Here is an 18,867-nt window from a genome sequence, read left to right as displayed (position 1 = left end):
TCTATGCGGCATCTGGGAACTATTCCAGAGCCAGAGAGCAGCAGGACCATGAGGGATCCAGAGCCCAGACTCTGAAGCTAGTCTTCAGTCTGAGCTCCACCACTGACCAACAGGGTAATTCTGGGCAGGTTGCTTAACCGCCGTACCTTGGTTATCATGTCTGTTAACTGAGAATGTTAATAGCACTTTCCCGATAGGGTCAGTGTGAGGAGCAGCAAATGTACCCATATAAATCCACCTGACACATAGCAAATGCTCAGTAAGTGCACCTCCACTTACCAGACACAAGACCAAACCCCAACTCTGCCACTTTTTAGTTCTGTGACTTTATGCAAGTGTCTTCACCTTTCTTAAATCTTAATTCCCTCTTACGCTTAGGAGTATGGGGTTAGGAGCAAGGTTGTGAAGATCAAATGATATGCATGGTCACACACTTACCTCAATGCCTTTAAACACTACACTCTAAATCATACATGATCATTTGGGCTACAGGGTTCAGAAAAGGCTCTAATATCTTGGTGGAGATGGTAGGGTGCTTCTGAGGCTGTTCCTGCCTTTAGTCCCTCATCTCAGTGGGAGGTGAGGTTCAGAGGAGAAAAAAGTGCAGGGATTCAAGACACCAGCATCTTAGAGCTGACACTCCCACTCACTGGCTGTGTGACCTCAAGTAAGTCCTGACCCTCTCTGATCCTCAGTTTCCACAACAGGAAAATGGATTAGATGTTTAATACAACCTGCCTCCCTCCATCTCAGACAAGAAGAACTGCTTTATCGCTGTGTGCCCCCAGACCTCTGAGAATCTTTCTATCCTCACACGAGGCAGTGTTTTAAAAACCAGGATTGCAACGAACAAACAAAAAAACCAATAACTCATTTATCATCTCGAGAAGAAAGCAGAAGATTTTTTACTTATTTCCTTGGAATTAAATTTTTAAATTAAAAAAAAAACAGGATTGCGCCTGACCAGTCAGTGGCGCAGTGGATAGAGCGTTGGACTGGGAAGTGGAGGACCCAGGTTCGAGACTCTGAGGTTGCCAGCTTGAGTGTGGGCTCATCTGGTTTGAGCAAAGCTCACCAGCTTGGATCCAAGGTCATTGGCTTGAGCAAGGGGTTACTTGGGCTGTTGAAGGCCCATGGTCAAGGCACATATGAGAAAGCAATCAATGAACAACTAAGATGTCACAACGAAAAACTAATGATTGATGCTTCTCATCTCTCTCCATTCCTATCTGTCTTCCCCTATCTATCCCTCTCTTTGACTCTCTCTCTGTCTCTGTAAAACAAACAAAAAAACAAAACCAGGATTGCTACCTCAGTTTCCACAACAGGAAAATGGATTAGATGTTTAATACAACTTGCCTCCCTCTATCTCAGACAAAAGAACTGCTTAATGATTGATGAGAAGCATCAATCATTAGTTTTTCGTTGTGACACCTTAGTTGTTCATTGATTGCTTTCTCATCTCTCTTCGTTCTGTCTGTCTGTCCCTATCTATCCCTCTCTCTGACTCTCTCTCTGTCTCTGTAAAACAAACAAACAAAAAACAAAACCAGGATTGCTACTTACTAGCTGTGTGACTTTGGGCAAGTTTTTATCTCTGTGCCTGTTTTCTATTCTGTAATATGAGCATAATTAATATTAGTGCCTCCCTCATGAGATTTTTGTAAATGAGTTAATGCATGTAAAGGTCTTAGTACAGTGCAATGTAAGAGTTAGCTATTATTGTTGTTATTTCCACCGAGGTGAGTTTCTGAGGGTCATTCCTGGCTCCGTACAGCAAGTCTGGTTCAAGGTTACCCCCATCCTCTCAGGGCCTGCCCTGGTTTTGGCTGTACCTATGAGGAGCTTCTGGGTCCTGCCATGGGCCAGTCTTGACACCCAGGATTGAGTGGGTCTCCCAGAAGTCCCCTCCCAGACGTGGCAGGAAGAAAGTAAATGACCTCTGCCTCCCACCTTGGCTTTGCCTCCCAAGCTCTTGGGCACTGACCCCCAGCCCTGTCTAGACTGCTGCACTTGACCATTTATCCTGCCCCTAGGAGCCCCACAGGTGAAAATTGCAATCTCACCACTCCCCTCAGAACCTGCAGTGGCTCCCCAGGTCCCTCCAGGAAAAAACCAGAGTCCTCATAATGACCTCAGGCCCTGCTGCAGGATCCTAACCCCGCTTGGGTCGTGGACCCTTCACCAATGGGGAAGCCTCTGGACCTTTCTCAGAATAATGCTTTTCATTGAATAAAATAAAATACATAGGATTATTAGATTAGAAGGGAAACCAACCATATTGAAGTGCAGCTATTGACATATTTTTAAAACAAATTTGTTATGTAATGACATGTTTCTATATTAACCCATTATATAACACAATCTAGTGGTAGGACTGATAACTACTGTGGTGCTGAAGTCGTGATGAGTGCTACAACTGCGAAGTGATGAAAATAAGTGATGTTCCTAGTGGTGACAATATTTCAGGCACTGCTAGCACTCCATGCTTTGTCACCTACACTCATAATTGAAGAAAAAGCTAAATGTCGGTTTGAGGTTCCTGAAAATAAACATGTAATTTTCCCATCCTAGTTCAAGGACTCTGAATTTATTCATGGGCCCCTGGGTCTGGGAGTCTCTATTATAAGACCATGTGCATGATCCATGCTTTTCAACCTCTTCCCCTCTCCTTTCCCTGGCCCACCCTGCTCCAGCCACACTGGCCTCCTCACACAGGACCTTTTCAAGCACTTCAGACATGCTCCCACCCCAGGGCCTTTGCCCTGGCTGTCCCTCTCCCTGGAACAACCTTCCCCTGATCCCTGTGTGTACTACTCCTTCACTTCATTCAACCTTTGCTCAAAGGTCATCTTCTTTGAGAGGCCAGCCCCAAAGGATCACCCTATTTATAATTGTCACCAGTCTCCCTGATACCCTGGTGTCCCCAATTCCCCTTCCTTTTGATGTATCTTTTTTTTCTGTTGCATTTTTTGACATGTCCTATGTATTAACTGCTGATCATCTGTCTGCCCACACTAGAATGTCAGCTCCCTGAGGGCTGACATTCATTCACTGCTGAATCTCCCATACTTAAAATAGGAGCCAGCATACTTGATAAATAAGTGGTGGCAAGTGATGAGTTTGTGAGCCGTAGGTACTACATTAAAAAGGTATTTGATTCTGTAAACCTGAAACTACACTAAAATATATAGTTTATTAATTTAAAACTAAGGTATTTGAAATAAATAAACTAAGGCTCAGAGACTCTAAGTGTCTTTTGCAAAGTCACATAGCTACTAAATGGCTGGGAAGAGACACCAGCCCAACCCAGCACAGTTGCTTCAGGAACAAGGGCTTGGGTGAGGAGAGACAGTCCCTGACCATGACAGTGAAGCACCAGTGGGTGAATTTCAGGCACCCACAGGGAAGATAGTTTTCCCAGAGATGGTTGATGTCTGGTCACACTGCGTGGAGAGATGGTTGATGTCTGGTCACACTGTGTGGTGACCACCTAAATCTGGTCCGGCCCCCAGGAGGCAGAGATGGCAGATGGTGATTGCATGCCCTTCTCCTGGGCCTGGCTTCCTCCTGTACACCCCTCTCCTGCAGGATGGTGCGTGGCTCTGGCCTTCAGCTCAGTGAAAGGAGAAAGTCTCCTTGGCCGCTTGCCAGAGATGTGACCTGAGGCAGCTCCAAGCAGGACTATCATGTCTCTAAAGATAGTCCCCTCCTCAGGCAGCAGCCCCACCTGGCACCCGCACTGGAGTCCCAGGGCAGGGCAGATGCCCTGTCAGGACGGAGGCCAAATGTCTGGACTCGCCAAGGGCAAAGGCTTGGTTCGGTTTCTGTTTCCACCCATTCAGAGGCCCCCCAGCTTGGCCCGAGGCTGGATGACTGGGTGGAGCCTGATCTCCGAGGCAGGAGGATGCCAGGACAGGCAGGAAAGGAATGGGGCGGTTTGGCTGCAGCCCTGCTCCAGCCTCAACTGCTCTGGGGCTCCTCCGGGCCCAGTGACTACCTGTGAGCTCAAGTGTCCATGTGCACAGGCATTCTCGCTCATGCATGCTCACTCATATCTGCACTAATGCACATGTGCTCACAGAGTACTTGAAGAGTCACGCTTACTGGTACACTTACCCATACACACCCACCCTCCTGCAAGAATTTGCACACATAGACATGCACACACGTTTGCTCATTCACACAGTTGCCACTCACAGTCGCACACACACTCACACACCCAGACCCAACAGATGCCACCCCGGGTGCTCACTCTGCCACAGTTCCTCCCCCTCGCCCAGACAAACCCAGCATTCCCTCCCACGGCCCTGTCTCCTATGTGGTCTGAATGGAGTGTCAGCTCCCTGCAGAGTTGCAGCCCCTCGTTTTACTGATGAGATAGAGGAGGCTCAGGAAGGGGCAGCGAGAGCTCTAGGGTCACACAGCACTGCTGTGGCAGAGCCAGGGTGAGGACCTGAGTGCCTGCCTCCCAGTGCCATCTGCAGGGCCTGCTTCTGGCTATTGGAGTAAATGCATCTGTGAATGAGTGTTGGCAGTTTGGGTGCTAATTACAGAAGGGGGTGTTCATGTTGGCTGTGTGCATGGGACATGAAGCACGCTAGGATGTCAGCCAGGGGTTGTGGCCAGTGTGTGTGTGTGTGTGTGTGTGTGTGTGTGTGTGTGTGTGTGTGTGTGATAATAGTGATGTCAGAAACCATGTACTTTATTTACTTCCTATGCTGGGACTTGACCCATATCATCCCATCTCAACCTTGAGCCAACTTTGAAGGAGTGGCTTGCATTCCTCATTTCACAGAAACTGGGGATCAGAGAGATTAAGTGACTTGCCCAAGATCACACAGAAAATAACAGCAGAGCCAGGCTTTAAGTTCAGGTCTGTCTCCAAAACCTAGTCCAATGCAAATAGCTAAGACACATTCCCTCTACTGTATGCCAGGCACTGTTCTGTGGGGACTAGTTATCTAATTCTCACGACAGCTCCCTGATGGAATTGCTTGTGGGACTCCCATTGGACAGGCAAGGAAACCGAGGCACACAGCTGTAAAGCTATTTGTAAAGCCAAGTCATCCAGCAAGTTGAGCTAGGGGAGGGATTTGAACTGACACAGTCTGGCGCCCAGTCCAACATTCTGATCATGACTCCATGCTGCCTCTTGTGGGTTTTTAACTCCGTGCATCGGGGAGGGGAGCTGGGGATGCCCAGTCCCCAGAGCTTCCAGTTGGGTGTGGGGGGACATTGATGCTCAAGAGGGTTGGAGTCACTTGCCATCTTTTTGTTGAGGAACTTGGGTAAGGGTAGCCTTCTTTCTGAGTCTCCATCCACAGGAAGGGGACATTTGAGTAGGTGATGGTTGTTTCCCAACTTAGAAATTCTGGGCTGATCAGGACATGCCCCACCTCAAGGCTCTCCACTAGCTTCTACCAGCTCAATGCTTGTCTGGGAGCCCCTGGAGACACAGGGAAAGACTAAGGAGAGCCAGCCCCAGGACTCTCTGCAAGGAGCCCCCAGCATGGAGAGCGCTGGTCTGGGAGTCAGGAACCATTGTTTGCTGGTTTAAATCTGCTGCTAAATTGCCATGTGACTTTGAGTAAGTTACTTACTCTCTGGGCTTTCATTTTCTCATCAAGAAAAATAGGGAAATAGTCCCTGCTCTGCCTTCTGGGAGGCCCTTGTGAGCATCCAGCAGCCAGATGGGAAGGCATTTGGGGACAGTAAAGGGCTTGACTGATGTTGGCAAATTATTTTTCACCTCATTTTACTTCTCAAATAATTTGGAAGATTTAGCTGATGGTGATAAGAATTTCTGTAAATTTCCTGGCTGACTCCACCCCTGGAGACCAGGCTGAATGTCCAGTTGTGATAATGGTAATTGTGAATTGAGGCCACCCATATACCAGACACTGGATTGGTACTATTAAGACTTCCATTTTGCAAATAAGGAAACTGAAGCTCAGAAAGTTTAAGGAATCTGCCCAAACTCACATGGCAGAACCAGGAGTTCTGTCCCCGGGTATGTATAGCTATGAAAACCAGCCCTGTAACCAGCAGGCCCCAGATCCCTGAGAGATAGCCCCTCCCCCACCCAGGTGCCCAAGAATGGGCTGGAAGAAACAGTGTCCCCTCCTGTGTGTGACCTCTGACCTCCCTCCCCACGTGCCCCATCCTATCTGGGCAGAATGTCCCTGTGTGTCCACCCGCCTTCCCCGCTCTGACCCTGGCACCTGCAGGTGCGGCTGGTGATTGCAGAGAAGGGCCTGGCCTGTGAGGAGCGGGATGTGAGCCTGCCACAGAGCGAGCACAAGGAGCCCTGGTTCATGCGGCTCAACCTGGGCGAGGAAGTGCCTGTCATCATCCATCGTGACAACATCATCAGTGACTACGACCAGATCATCGACTATGTGGAGCGCACCTTCACAGGAGGTACGGCTGCTGCACCCAGCAGGGGCCCCCAGGGGTTCAGACAAGGTCCTGATGCCTTGGGAAGCCTGGAGAAACCCACTGGGGCTGTGGGCTAGGCCCAGACTCCCCCAAGATGAGCCACGGGGCTACAGGCAGGGCTCAGATGTCCCCTAGGAACTGCATAGTCACAGGTCCCCAGGGACCCACAAACCCCCCTCCCTGGTACTACAGAGAAAGGGCACTGTCCAGACAGCAGTCCTGCCCCTTGAAGCCCTGAGGCCGTAGCCTCCTTCCTCAAGAACTCTGGAGTCACAGGCAAGGCCACAGACCCTTGGGAGCCCCTCGGGTGTGAGCAGGGCCTAAACCGCTTTCTGAGTCTCTGCAGGGTAAAGATCTCCCAGGAATGCCAGGGCACCTGCAGACCCAGCCCCCTGAAGCCCCGTAAGCACAGTCAGGGCTATAAGCTCCCAGGAGGACCACAGACATGGGCCCAGAAATTCTGGAACCGTGCAGACAAGAATAGGGCTTGCACTCCAGAACCTCATAGAACCCTATGTCTCCCACCAGCAGCCTTGCTCCGGTTCAAGAGCTCACAGCCCGCAGCAGAAGCTGCAGAGAGCAGCTGAGAGGGGCGGGGCCCAGATGTGAACTGTTTGAGGAGAATAGGAATTATTTGAAACATTTAAAAATCAAGGAGAGTTCAGTTTTAAACATCCAGGTTTTCAGCTTCTCTTGAAGGCTCCCTCCTGCTCCTCAGGAAACAGCTTAGAGGGCTCTAATGAGGACGGGTAGGTGGGCTGGACCAGTAGGATCCCCTGTCAGCTGGGTGGGGACTTTATCTAAAAGGAAAGGGTGTGGGCATGGGGCCCCTGGGCCACAACATTTTGGGTTTCCAGGATGCTGGGGTTGAAAGTTGAGGTGCCAGAGGTTGGCTTCTGTGATCAGAGGCCGGTGGCCAAGGGGCCCATGCCCCTGGTCTAGCCCCGGCTGTGCCTCGCAGAACATGTGGTGCCCCTGATGCCCGAGGCCGGCAGCCCGCAGCACGCACGGGTGCTGCAGTACCGGGAGCTGCTGGACGCGCTGCCCATGGACGCCTACACACACGGCTGCATCCTGCACCCCGAGCTCACCACCGACTCCATGATTCCCAAGTACGCCACGGCCGAGATCCGCAGTGAGTGCCGCATGCGCCCCTCACTGACCGCCTTTTGATGGGGGTTCTCCCTCCTCCCCCTCTTGTCTCCCTTTTACTCTCTTTTCCCTTTTCCCTCCTTCTCTCCTCCTTCCCGTCTCTGCCTCTCTCTCCCTTTCTGTCTCTGTTAATCTCTCTCTCTCTCTCTCTGCCTCTTGCTTGCTTTCTCTGCCCCACTCTCTCTGGCCTTCCATTTCATTCACCCTGTTTTACACTGAATGTGTCTTTCCCTCTCTGTTTCCTGTTCTCCTCTCCTGCCCTCTACTCTTGTCCTGCATTCCATACGGAAGCTACAAGGCTGTCTGTCTCCCCAGAGGCTTGTCTTGTCCATGGGGATCGGGGTACAGCCCCACAGGAGTCCTAGCCCTACACACCTGGGGTTGGGGCTCAGGGAGGTCAGGGTTGTAGTTGGTGGCTCAGGGCACTGAATGGCATCAGGGCTGGTGTCGCTAAGGCAGGCAGCCCAGATATGGCAGGCCCCCTGTGGGGTCTCTGATTTCTGATTCTAGGATCACCCATGTCCTCTTAGCCCAGATGTGCCCATGGCCTAGTTCCTCCTTTTGTTTCCAGCATCCAGTAAATCGGGGGCGGATGAAACAGGGTTTCCATCAGCAAGTGTTTACAGACTTTTGTCCAGGCTCTGTGCAGGCACCATGGGGCCCTACAGACAGACAGAGTATGATGATTCTAAGTAGATGATAGATGCCCAGTAAATGGTCACTTACCCCCTCTCAAAGGTGGGAAGGAGGCAGGTTGTAAAATTCAACTTCATCCTTTTCTTTTTAACAGAGACAGAGAGAGTCAGAGAGAGGGATAGACAGGGACACACAGACAGGAACGGAGAGAGATGAGAAGCATCAATCATCAGTTTTTCGTCACGGCACCTTAGTTGTTCATTGATTGCTTTCTCATATGTGCCTGACCATGGGCCTTCAGCAGACCAAGTAACCCCTTGCTTGAGCCAGCGACCTTGGGTCCAAGCTGGTGAGCTTTGCTCAAACCAGATGAGCCCACGCTCAAGCTGGTGACCTCGGGGTCTCGAACCTGGGTCATCTGCATCCCAGTTCAATGCTCTATCCACTGCACCACCACCTGGTCAGGCTCAACTTCATCCTTGAACAAGGCTTAGGATTTATCTATATTGCCCCATCCCCATTCAGACAACAATATTCAGGAGGATTCTTATGACTTAGGCCCTGGGCAGGGGCTTGGGGACAGATGAGGACAGGCACAGCTTCTATCATCCCAGGGTCACAGTTACGTGGAAGCAGAAAGACAGTGACCAGGTTGTTACAGTATGAAACAATAAATTTGAACAGCTTTCGAGGGCGGTCTGGCCCTCTAGATCAGACACAGAAAGGACCAGACCTTGGAGATTATCCTACAGTTACACTTGGGTGTGCGGACCAAGAAGTATGTACAAGGATGTTCATGGCAGCATAGGTGGCACTAGCAAGAGGTTGGAAGTAACCCACCTGTCCCTGAGTTGGGACTGGGTAAATAAATTCTAGTCTTCTCTAACAATAGAATACTGGGCAGCTGTTAAAAAAATAATAAGCATATGGAGTGCTCTGTGAGACAGTAAGTAGAAAAAAGTGAAGACAAAGTAATGCATCAGTGTGCTATCATTAATATATTTAAAAAGAGGTTAAATGGATTCATAAATGCTTGCAAAAGCAAGGAGTATTTCTGGAAGGATGAATGAGAAGCTGCCTACAGTGCTTGCCCTTGGGTAGCAGAAATAAGAGACTACAGATTGAGAGGAGAGGGATAGTCAGAGAGTTGAGAGGGAGAGGGTAAATATGACGACTATTAAGGAAGAACCTGGGACTGATTTGGTGTGGGGAGAAGGGAGAAGGGATTGAGGATGACCCTTAGATGCCCAGTTTGGCATGATGTGTTGGGGGATGCTGCAGTTTGGGGAGAATCAGGGAAGGAGCAGGGAAGACGAGGAGACCTGTCAGGCCAGGTTGTTTCTGAGAAGCCGTAGGCTGTCCAGCTGCAGTTGGGGCCCAGGGGAGGGGCCAGAGCAGGATTGGGGCACCGCCACATGCTTGACCTCCCATGTCCCATACTTACTGGCCATAAATGCTGCCCAAATGAAGAAACAGAACCCAAGATTTTATCCTACTTAATATTTTCACCTCCTCTTATAAAACCCACAGTTTACAGTTAGACTTTCAAAGCTAACAATTTTTAAAATTAGATTATAGGACACTTCCTCTGTCCCATTAAGGATAATTCTCAAAGTGCTGGCTTGAATTCCCATCACTGACCCACTTTTGGTCACCCTTGCCTTTTTGGCATCAAAGCCAGTTTTCCAAGGAAAGATGGGTCATCGATTCCCTAAATCTTCAGGGATGTTGCCTCAGCAGAAGTGGAAGTTTCGATACCAAAGGTCTCTTAAAATTTTTCTTGTGATAAATAGGTTTTTCCTTGTGGAGCACAATGAGTGAGCACTAGACCAAGAATCGGGCAGACCCAGGTTCAAAATCTGCTTGTCATTCACAAGTGTGATACTATTTAGCCCCCTACCTCCCCGAACTCGTTTCCTCACTATAGAGGGAGGCTGGGGGAGGCACTCACTGAAGTGTGAGATGTTCCAAGGGTTAGCGTTATATTCATTTCTGGCAAACTCCTACTCACCGCCGAGAGTCGAGTGGCCTCCTCAGTGTGGTTTCTTGATGCCTGTGCCCCAGGCAGGTGGCCCTCTGGGTCCCACAGCCTCTGTCCACTCTTCATTACAGATTGACCATCTTGTGTCATAGAGACCTCTTAATTTTATTTTACTTTTCTCAGCTTTGAATTTTATTGAATTAGAGGTCTGTGTCTCCCACTATCCTGAGCCTACGGCAGGATAGCATCCCACCCACCCCTATGTTGCAGACTGTTGTGCCCACTGAGTGCTGGCTGTTGATATTGTTACTTCCCTGACCAATGTCTTGATGGGACTTACTCTAATTTTGTGGGGGAAGGGATGGGTAAACACTGAGTATCAGAAGGATAAGACCTTTCCTCTTCTCTCTCCAGGACATTTAGCCAACGCCACCACGGACCTTATGAAATTGGACCATGAAGAGGAGCCCCAGCTGTCTGAGCCCTACCTTTCTAAACAGAAGAAGCTCATGGTGAGTGCCTCCATGACTGCTCCGTCTCCTTTCCCGCCATCTTGTCCACGGAACAGAACAACTGGGAGAAGCTGGTTCCAGGTAGAGGATCATCTGATGACATGCAATGAGAAATCCATTGGCTTGCCTTTCTGATCCTGTCTCCTCTGTCATTTACTGGCTACTTGACCTTGGGCAAGCCACTGTACCCCTGGAGCTTCAGTTTCCTCATGTCTTACTTGGGCCATGTCCCTAAAAGCAGAGTGTGCTCTGGACAGAGGTTCTTGGGTACTGAGGGAATGTTCTGAGGAGAACCCAGTAAAGATGGGAATGATAGAAAAGAGGAAAGAGCCAAGTTCACCTAATCCCACAAGGAGCTCTGGAGCACAAGTGATCCACCTTGAGGCCAGGGGACAAGCTTTTATAGCCTTGTATCAATCAGCCGTTGATTACAGATTTCCTGGTGGTGGTGGTGGGGGGGGGGTTGAAGGGATGAAGGGTAGGGGATAAAATCCCATATATTTCTGGGCACCTTCTCATTGGCCAAGAGCAATTCTCAGAAGAAGGGCAACTATGAGCCACTGTCAACCAACCTTCACAGCAGCTGGTGTATGAGGCTACCAGCCCCATGAAAGGGGTCTGGGCAGGACCACCAAGCTCACAGGAATGTCAGCACCAGCTGAGGGTGCTTTGTAACATAGGAGCATTTTATACTTTTTCCCCCAAGTTATAAGAGAAAGTCTATTTAAAAAGTTACAGAGGTGGTAGAAGTGAGCCAGCTGGACTGCGCAGGCTCAGGGAATAAGTTACAGAAACAAAGAGGGGCCTTGGAGCTTAGAGGAGATGAAGGTAAAGGTATCATGCCTGGGAGGAGGAAGATGAGGAAGGGGAAGGCATGGTGTGCTCCAGGGAGCATGTGTGCTTGAGGGTTTTAAAGGCTGGGGGTATAGGGGAGGATCTCAATAGAATATTCATCAGCTTTTTTGCATCCTGTACTATTGAGGGGATATTTGGAGGCTGGGTTTGCTGAAGGGTGTTGGGCCAAGCGCTGGTCATCCCAGCTCTATTGAGGCCAACTCAGCTCCTGTGACTCCCGCCTGTCCTGCCCAGGCCAAGATCCTGGAGCATGATGACGTGAGCTACCTGAAGAAGATCCTTGGGGAGCTGGCCATGGTGCTGGACCAGATTGAGGCTGAGCTGGAGAAGAGGAAGCTCGAGAACGAGGGTGGGTACCAGCCCTGGGGGAGGTGGGTGCTGGTGCCCATTCACCCCTCCCCACCCCGACCCTGACCAGTTCCAGCCTCTTTTCCCAAAGATCTCAGAAGATCCCTCCCAGGTGTTTAGGATCATGGGCCACAAAGTCAGGCAGACCTAGGGTTAAGCCCTAGCTTGGCCACTTACTAGTTGAGTGACCAGGTGATCAAGTATGTGACCTTCCTTGATCTCAGTTTCCATATAAAATGGGGATAATGATAAGACGTACCTCAGAGAGATGTTGAGAAATTGCATGAAATTATACATGTAGAGTGCTCAGATCAGCACTTCGCACACAGTAGGTATTTCATAAAGGTTGGTGAAGATGATGGTGGTGGTGGTGGTGATGGTGACCTTTCCCCTGCTCAGGGATGTGTTAGGGCTTCTTCATACTGTAGCCAGACATCGGGCTCACTCGGACTCTCTGACTGTGACTCCTGTTCTCAAGCAGCTCTCTTCTCTGGGCCCTGAGCAGCCCAGCCTCTTCCCCACCTCCATACCTCTGCTCCTTAGTTCTCCTGGCCTGGAGCACCCTCTCCACACCACTCAGCTTCCTTTTCCTTTCTCATAACATCTTTGTCACAGCTCTTCTTCAAATTGCATTTCAGACCTCCTATTGCTCTGGTTTAGACAGCTCTTAGTCTTGACTATTCAACTATGCACTTTATGGAGCCTATGCAACATGCACTGCTACACTCACAGCTATACACACACACACACACACGTACACAAACGTACACACATCTACTGTGTGTCTATTGAAAAGTTGTGGAGCCTGACCTGTGGTGGCTCAGTGGATAAAGCGTCAACCTGGAAACGCTGAGGTTGCTGGTTCAAAACCCTGGGCTTGCCTGGTCAAGGCACATATGGGAGTTGATGCTTCCTGCTCCTCCCCCCCCCCTCTCTATAATGAATAAATAAAATCTTTTCAAAGAAAAATTAAAAAAAAAAAGAAAGAAAAGTTGTGGAGCACAGTGTTCTAAAAGTTTAGAGTCAGACAGGTTTGAATTAGAGTTCCAGCTTTGCTGCCTGTACTGTGTGACTTTGACAAGTTATTTTTTCTATTGGAGCCTCAGTTTCCTCATCTGTGAAATGGGATGATAATAATGTAACTTAACCCCACCTAGTTGGACTCCTGTAAAAATTAAAAGCACTCAGTTCAGTGCCTGAAACATACTACTTTAATAACATATGACAGCCCTGGCCAGGTGGCTCAGTTGGTTAGACTCTAACCATTAGAGCATCGCTCTGACACACCAAGGCTGCGTATTCTATCCCTAGTCAGGGCACATACAGGGAACAACCAATGAATGCATAAATAAGTGGATCATGAGGGATGTAGGACTCTGGCTTCACTCTCATCTTCCTCCTATCTCCTGTCACTGCTCCCTCTTGGCTGAACGCCCTGGAGCCAGAGACATCCTCCTGGGGTGCAGAGCAGTGTAGAGAAGGGAGGAGGATGGACCTAGGAGGGCAAAGGGAAGGTAGGCAGCAGCAGACGGCTGCAGAGGGTCTGACCCTGAGAGTAGCCGGATCGCACCTGCCATTGTGTCAGGAGGTGGCAGAAGGCACGTGCATGTGCCTGGGTTTGTAGGTTTCATGTGGGGAGTGAGGGCTTCCATGTCTGAAGGCTCCCGTTTTCTGAATGAAGCATGAGTGACATCATCAGCAGAGGGAGAACTGAGAGGTGTGAGGCGAGATGGAAGATATGTAATTGTCTCCGCAAGGAGTGGGTTAGCCAGCCTAAGAGAGCTGTTGCAGGGCCCGGGCAGTGCTGAGTGCCCTCTTGGGCTTTGCGGTCATGAATTTAAAGAGGAACTGGTCAGTGTAACCGTCCCAGCAGACTCGACTGGCAGACTCAGAGATGGCACAAGAGGGGATTCATCCAGGGCTGGGATTGCCAAGGGAACACACAACTGGGGGTGGGGGGACTGAAGGGGTCAGCCCTTCCGGCAACATGCCAGATAGTTACACATGTCCGCATACATATGTTGTCATGGCTATCGGTGTTTGCCTACAACATAAACACAGGCACGGGCATTCTTAAATAGCGACATGTGCATACATGCTTGTGAACATCTGTCTGCAGGCAAATAGCCAAATGGATGTGGACATACACATCACTTATACATGTGATAATCCTCACATCACATGGGCACAGACACCCATGTGTGCAGATAGTCACGCATATACACAACCAGCTGCATGGCTTTGGGCAGACATCCGCCATGCTTGACGCAGACCCACACATGGACCTGCACACAGACCCAAGTAGAGAATGCACCTATCAAGAGGCCAGAGTGTACCCTGTTTCCCCCAAAATAAGACAGTGTCTTATATTAAGTTTTGCTCCTAAAGACTCACTAGGTCTTATTTTCAGGGGATGTCTTATTTTTCCATGAACAAGAATTCACATTTATTGTTGAGCAAAAAAAAAAATCAACATTTATTAATATACTGTAGTCATGTCATCATAAACATCAGCATAACCAGCCAAACTCTAAAGTCTATCAAGAATGTCTTGTGACTCTATTTCCATGTACAACAGTCTACGATTTGTGGAGCTACATGCACCTGCCTACATTCGTTTGCATGTGGAAGAAGCAACGTAACATGGTGGTTGCAAGCACAGACTCTGACCCAGATGGCCTGTGTTCAAGTTCAGACTCTGCTCTTCCACTTACTTGCTGTGTGGTTTTGACCCAGTTACTTAACTTCTCAGTGCCTCTGTTTCTTCATCTGTGAAAGGAGGATAATAGCGCCTCCGCGATTGAACTGTGGTGAGGAATAAGGAAATTAGCACACTCTCCTGGTCCTCCTCTCGCAGTGGCTCTTCCGCAGGTGCCTTTGCTGGTTCCTCCCCCTTGGCCAGTACCTAAACCTTGGAGTGCCCCAGGGCCGTCGTGGTCCTGTTGTCAGATCTGTCTACACTCATCCAGACTGTAGCGGGGGACTTCCCCCTTCACCCTGCCTCCTCTCACCGCCCCTCGCCCCCTCCTGCTCACCTCCCTCGTACCTGGTAGTGATTCCCTGGTCATCACCATGGACACTCCCTTGACCTTCTCTTGTTTCATCATTCTCACTTTGTAAAACCTCTGACCTGGTTCAGCCCAGCTCTCCACCTCTTCAGCGACTGCACCTGTGAACCTAAACGTGGCTGGAGAAACACGAGGGTGCTGGCTGCTCTCGCTTTCGCCTCATGACCACTAGCCTCAGATGGCTGGGCTGCTGCCCTCGGCCTCCCACCATTCCCTCTCCAGACGACTGCTTACTACCTTCTTTCTCCTCAACCCTCCAGCCACTCTGCCTACATCCTCACCCTACTCCATCTCACAGAAAACAGAGGCATTAGGAAGAGACTTTCACAGCTCTGACCCACAACTACCTACCCACCAGCATTAACGTCCACACATACACTGTATTTTATCAATTTTGAGAGGCATCTTCGTTAAATCATACGTTAACATAGCTTAATTGGCATCATTTGTTCTCTGTCGGGTGGATGTCATAACATTTGACAACATAGATTTGATGAATCATGGCACCCCACACTCTCTCATTACCAAGGATAAACTGTCCTTGAACTCACCCAGACCAGTCCTTTCCTTGTTTCCTAGATGCCACTCACACTCCCCCACCCAAGGGCATCCCATCAGCGGTTCTCTCCTGCGGAACCATCTCCTCTCCGCTAGACCATTCCTGCCCACATGCTGGGTTTTCCTCCCAGCTGACAGAAACACTCTCGACCTGTCCAAATCATCAGTATATCCTTCCCTCTACAGCAAAACTCCTTGAAAGAGTGATCTTTGCTTGCCGTCACCAATACTTCTCCCTTTCTCTCCTGACCTCCTTCCGACCAGGCTTCCATTGTCACCTTCTACCCCAGCTGCTCTTGTCAGGGTCGCCAGCTGCCAGATGCACCCGCCATTCTCAGGCCTCCTCTTCCTTGACCCCTCCTCCGCCTTTGAGCATAGCTGAGTACTCCCTTCTCCATGGGACACTTCCTTCTCTCGGCTTCCAGGACACCACACTCTCGTGGGTCGTCCCCACCTCCTAGGCTGCTCCTTCTCATGCTCCTTCACTGGTTTCTACTGTTGCTCCATACCTAAATCTTAAAGTCCCAAACTCAGTGTTTGCACTTAAAAAGTCATTTGATTAAAAAATAACAACTGGCAGTAGTAGTGTAAGGATATGGCAAAAATCATTAAGGTTGTCCGGGAGTGACTGACCCTGGGGAATGCCGTGGCGGGCAGACGGACAGAGGAGTCAGTGAGGGAGGAGCGAGTGCATGGGGGTTGACAAGCTGACTCCTCCTGCCCCATCTCCCCTCTCTCCTGCTCCAGGGCAGAAATGTGAGCTGTGGCTCTGCGGCTGTGTTTTCACCCTCGCTGACGTCCTTCTGGGAGCCACCCTGCACCGCCTCAAGTTCCTGGGACTGTCCAAGAAATACTGGGAGGATGGCAGCCGGCCCAACCTGCAGTCCTTCTTCGAGAGGGTCCAGAAGCGCTTTGCCTTCCGGAAAGTCCTGGGCGACATTCATACCACCCTGCTATCGGCTGTCATCCCCAATGCATTCCGGCTGGTCAAGCGGAAACCACCATCTTTCTTTGGGGCCTCCTTCCTCATGGGCTCCCTGGGTGGGATGGGCTATTTTGCCTACTGGTACCTCAAGAAAAAATACATCTAGAGCCGAGCCGGCCTGGGCTTGGTGTCTGACTGTCGGTGTCTCTGTGCTGTGTTCCCCCCAGTGAGCTCTCAGTAACGCACTGTCTCATGAACACTTGGACAGCCCCTCCCCACCCCTTGTTCTGAGTTATTCTATTGTCAGTGTGAAAACATTCCATAGTTTAGAAGTAGATGTTGTCAATGCTGTGAGTTGAAGCCACAGCTCTACTAAAGGAGAGTAAGAGAGAGAGAGAACAGAAACAAAACACGAATGCCTTTTCTTTTGATTCAAGGTCTCCAGGTGGAATTGTGGGGACTGGTTAGGATCTGAGGTGAGTCCCAGGCCATTTCACCCACCAGGTTCCAGACTCAGGGAGGTGCCGGGGGCTCAGAGGGCCTGACCCCATCCCTCCCCTTCCCTCTTGCCCAGGGAACTCCTCCACAGGACAAAGCCAACATCAAGACTCAGCTCTTCTAAGTGGTAACCTCTGGGTGGGGCTAGAGACCCAGAGACCCCATGGGAGGCTCCTGAAGATTGGAAGGGACTTGATTCTTCTCCTGGACATGGACTGAGACAGCACTGGCTCGAGCCAAGGCAGTGGCACCCAACCACCAGGCCCTGACTGGGACCAACACCGTCAGGACACTGTCATTCCCCTCCCGATGTGGCCAGCGAGTTTGGTTTGGCGCTTTAGCAGTGATCCCTGAAGGCACCACCCATCATCCTCCTCCCACCCGGAGTTGAATTTCCCACCATGAGAGGTAAACTTTCAGCAAAAGCCATGTTGACCGTCTTAGAAGGTCAGTACCGGCCTGTGTGCAGGGGTGGGGCTGGAGGTGGATGAACCTCGCGTCCCTCTGCTCGCCTCTGCCAAAGCCATCTCCTTTAATGCCCACCTTCCCTTCACCCGCGGGGTGCCTCCCATGCCCCCGCCATGCCACGTGGTGGTGGAGTCTCTGCATCGACGCTGCCCGCCCTGGTCCTATCTCACTTTCCTGTGCCTTTTGCATGTTGGGAAAGGGTCGGGGTGTCACTGCCGCTCATGCTTAGAAACCACCGAAAGCCCCCAATAAAGCCTCCAGGAGAAGCAATTGCTTTTCATTTGTAAACCACACTGTCCATCTAGCTCTCATTTCCGAAGGCTGGGATCAGAGGGATGGAGGCACAGGGTGCAGACTCCGAGCCCCAGAGCTAGCAAGCGTTTCGTGTGCGGAAGGCTTCCGGAGAGACTGCGAGCTCTGCCCAAGACCCGAGCCCAGCTCACCTGCACACGGTGCCTCAGTTTACAGGGCATGTTCGCAGCCATTTGCTCCTGGTACCTGTACATGGACTATCGGGGCACCCAGGCCACATTCCCCCATTTCCCAGAGGGGAATGTGTGAAAATGCCCCAAGAACATTAAACCAGAATCATAATTTGTGGAACATAAGGCATAATTTTATTTATTTTATAAAGGTGTATAAGCATTTTTTTTTAAATCAAGTTGGAAAGAAAAAATAGCCAGAGCCAAGACAGGGCACTTGGAGACCAGAGACGTTCTCTAACACTGTCCACCCACTGGCCACTCAGACCTCCACACGACCCTCCCACTCACAGTCAGCCTCCACTCAAGAGCGGTAGCATCCTGCTTAGCCCTTTGAGTAGTAGGAACATTCATGTACGTCCTCGTGCCTCCTGACCATCCAGAGTATGACCGGACATGTGTAAGGCAACATTAAAAAAAGGCAAATGTATGTTCTTCTTCTTTCTATAAATTGGCTATCAAACAAACATGATTTTAAGTTAATAAAACTGGAACTGGAACTAATTTCATTTTTTGAAGAAAAACTCACTCCTAGGGGTCAACGAGCATGAAAAAAACTCACTACTCAAAGGGTTAATCCGAACAGGACCAGCAGCTCTCCCAAAATGAGAATATACCTTCTCTCCAAAAATGTCCAGAAAGCCTCACCAGTCAATAACATCACTCGGGATGATGTCGGATTCTCTTCTCGCTCCACCTCTAGACCTAGAGATCACAGGCTTGCCTCAACATACTGTAACATAGAAATTAAAATGTCAATTTAACCATCACCGGCATTCCTTATATGCAATGTGTGCACATACACAACAAGCAGGAAGAAAATACTCATAGCTGCCCAGCCCTCATTCTGTAATTGATGTCAAGGCCATTGTTTTTCTACTAGCCACTCTATGTTCTTTTTGTCCTCAGCCAGGACCTCATGGGCGGGATAGTTTACAGTTGA

The 18,867-nt window shown here is 49.9% G+C and overlaps 1 protein-coding gene across 5 annotated transcripts in view; it reads left to right on the top strand.

Annotated features, from left to right (window-relative positions):
• Positions 1-17,733, top strand: part of GDAP1L1 (ganglioside induced differentiation associated protein 1 like 1) — a 41,018-nt gene extending 23,285 nt beyond the window's left edge. For 4 of the 5 annotated variants that reach the window (XM_066387732.1, XM_066387733.1, XM_066387734.1 and 1 more), the window contains 5 exons: positions 6,231-6,423; positions 7,403-7,576; positions 10,625-10,722; positions 11,812-11,926; positions 16,299-17,733. In XM_066387732.1, the coding sequence (XP_066243829.1) occupies positions 6,231-6,423; positions 7,403-7,576; positions 10,625-10,722; positions 11,812-11,926; positions 16,299-16,642 (924 nt within the window). In that variant the 3' untranslated portion in view covers positions 16,643-17,733. The remainder of the gene's footprint in view (positions 1-6,230; positions 6,424-7,402; positions 7,577-10,624; positions 10,723-11,811; positions 11,927-16,298) is intronic. The other variant, XR_010751771.1, reaches the window with a different exon arrangement.
• Positions 17,734-18,867: the final 1,134 nt, after the last annotated feature.

Source organism: Saccopteryx leptura, chromosome 5 (genome assembly GCF_036850995.1).
Source record: "Saccopteryx leptura isolate mSacLep1 chromosome 5, mSacLep1_pri_phased_curated, whole genome shotgun sequence".
In the NCBI taxonomy this organism is placed as follows: Eukaryota; Metazoa; Chordata; class Mammalia; order Chiroptera; family Emballonuridae; genus Saccopteryx; species Saccopteryx leptura.
The sequence above is the reverse complement of the archived record's forward strand: the minus strand, read 5'-3'. Positions and strand labels throughout refer to the sequence as shown.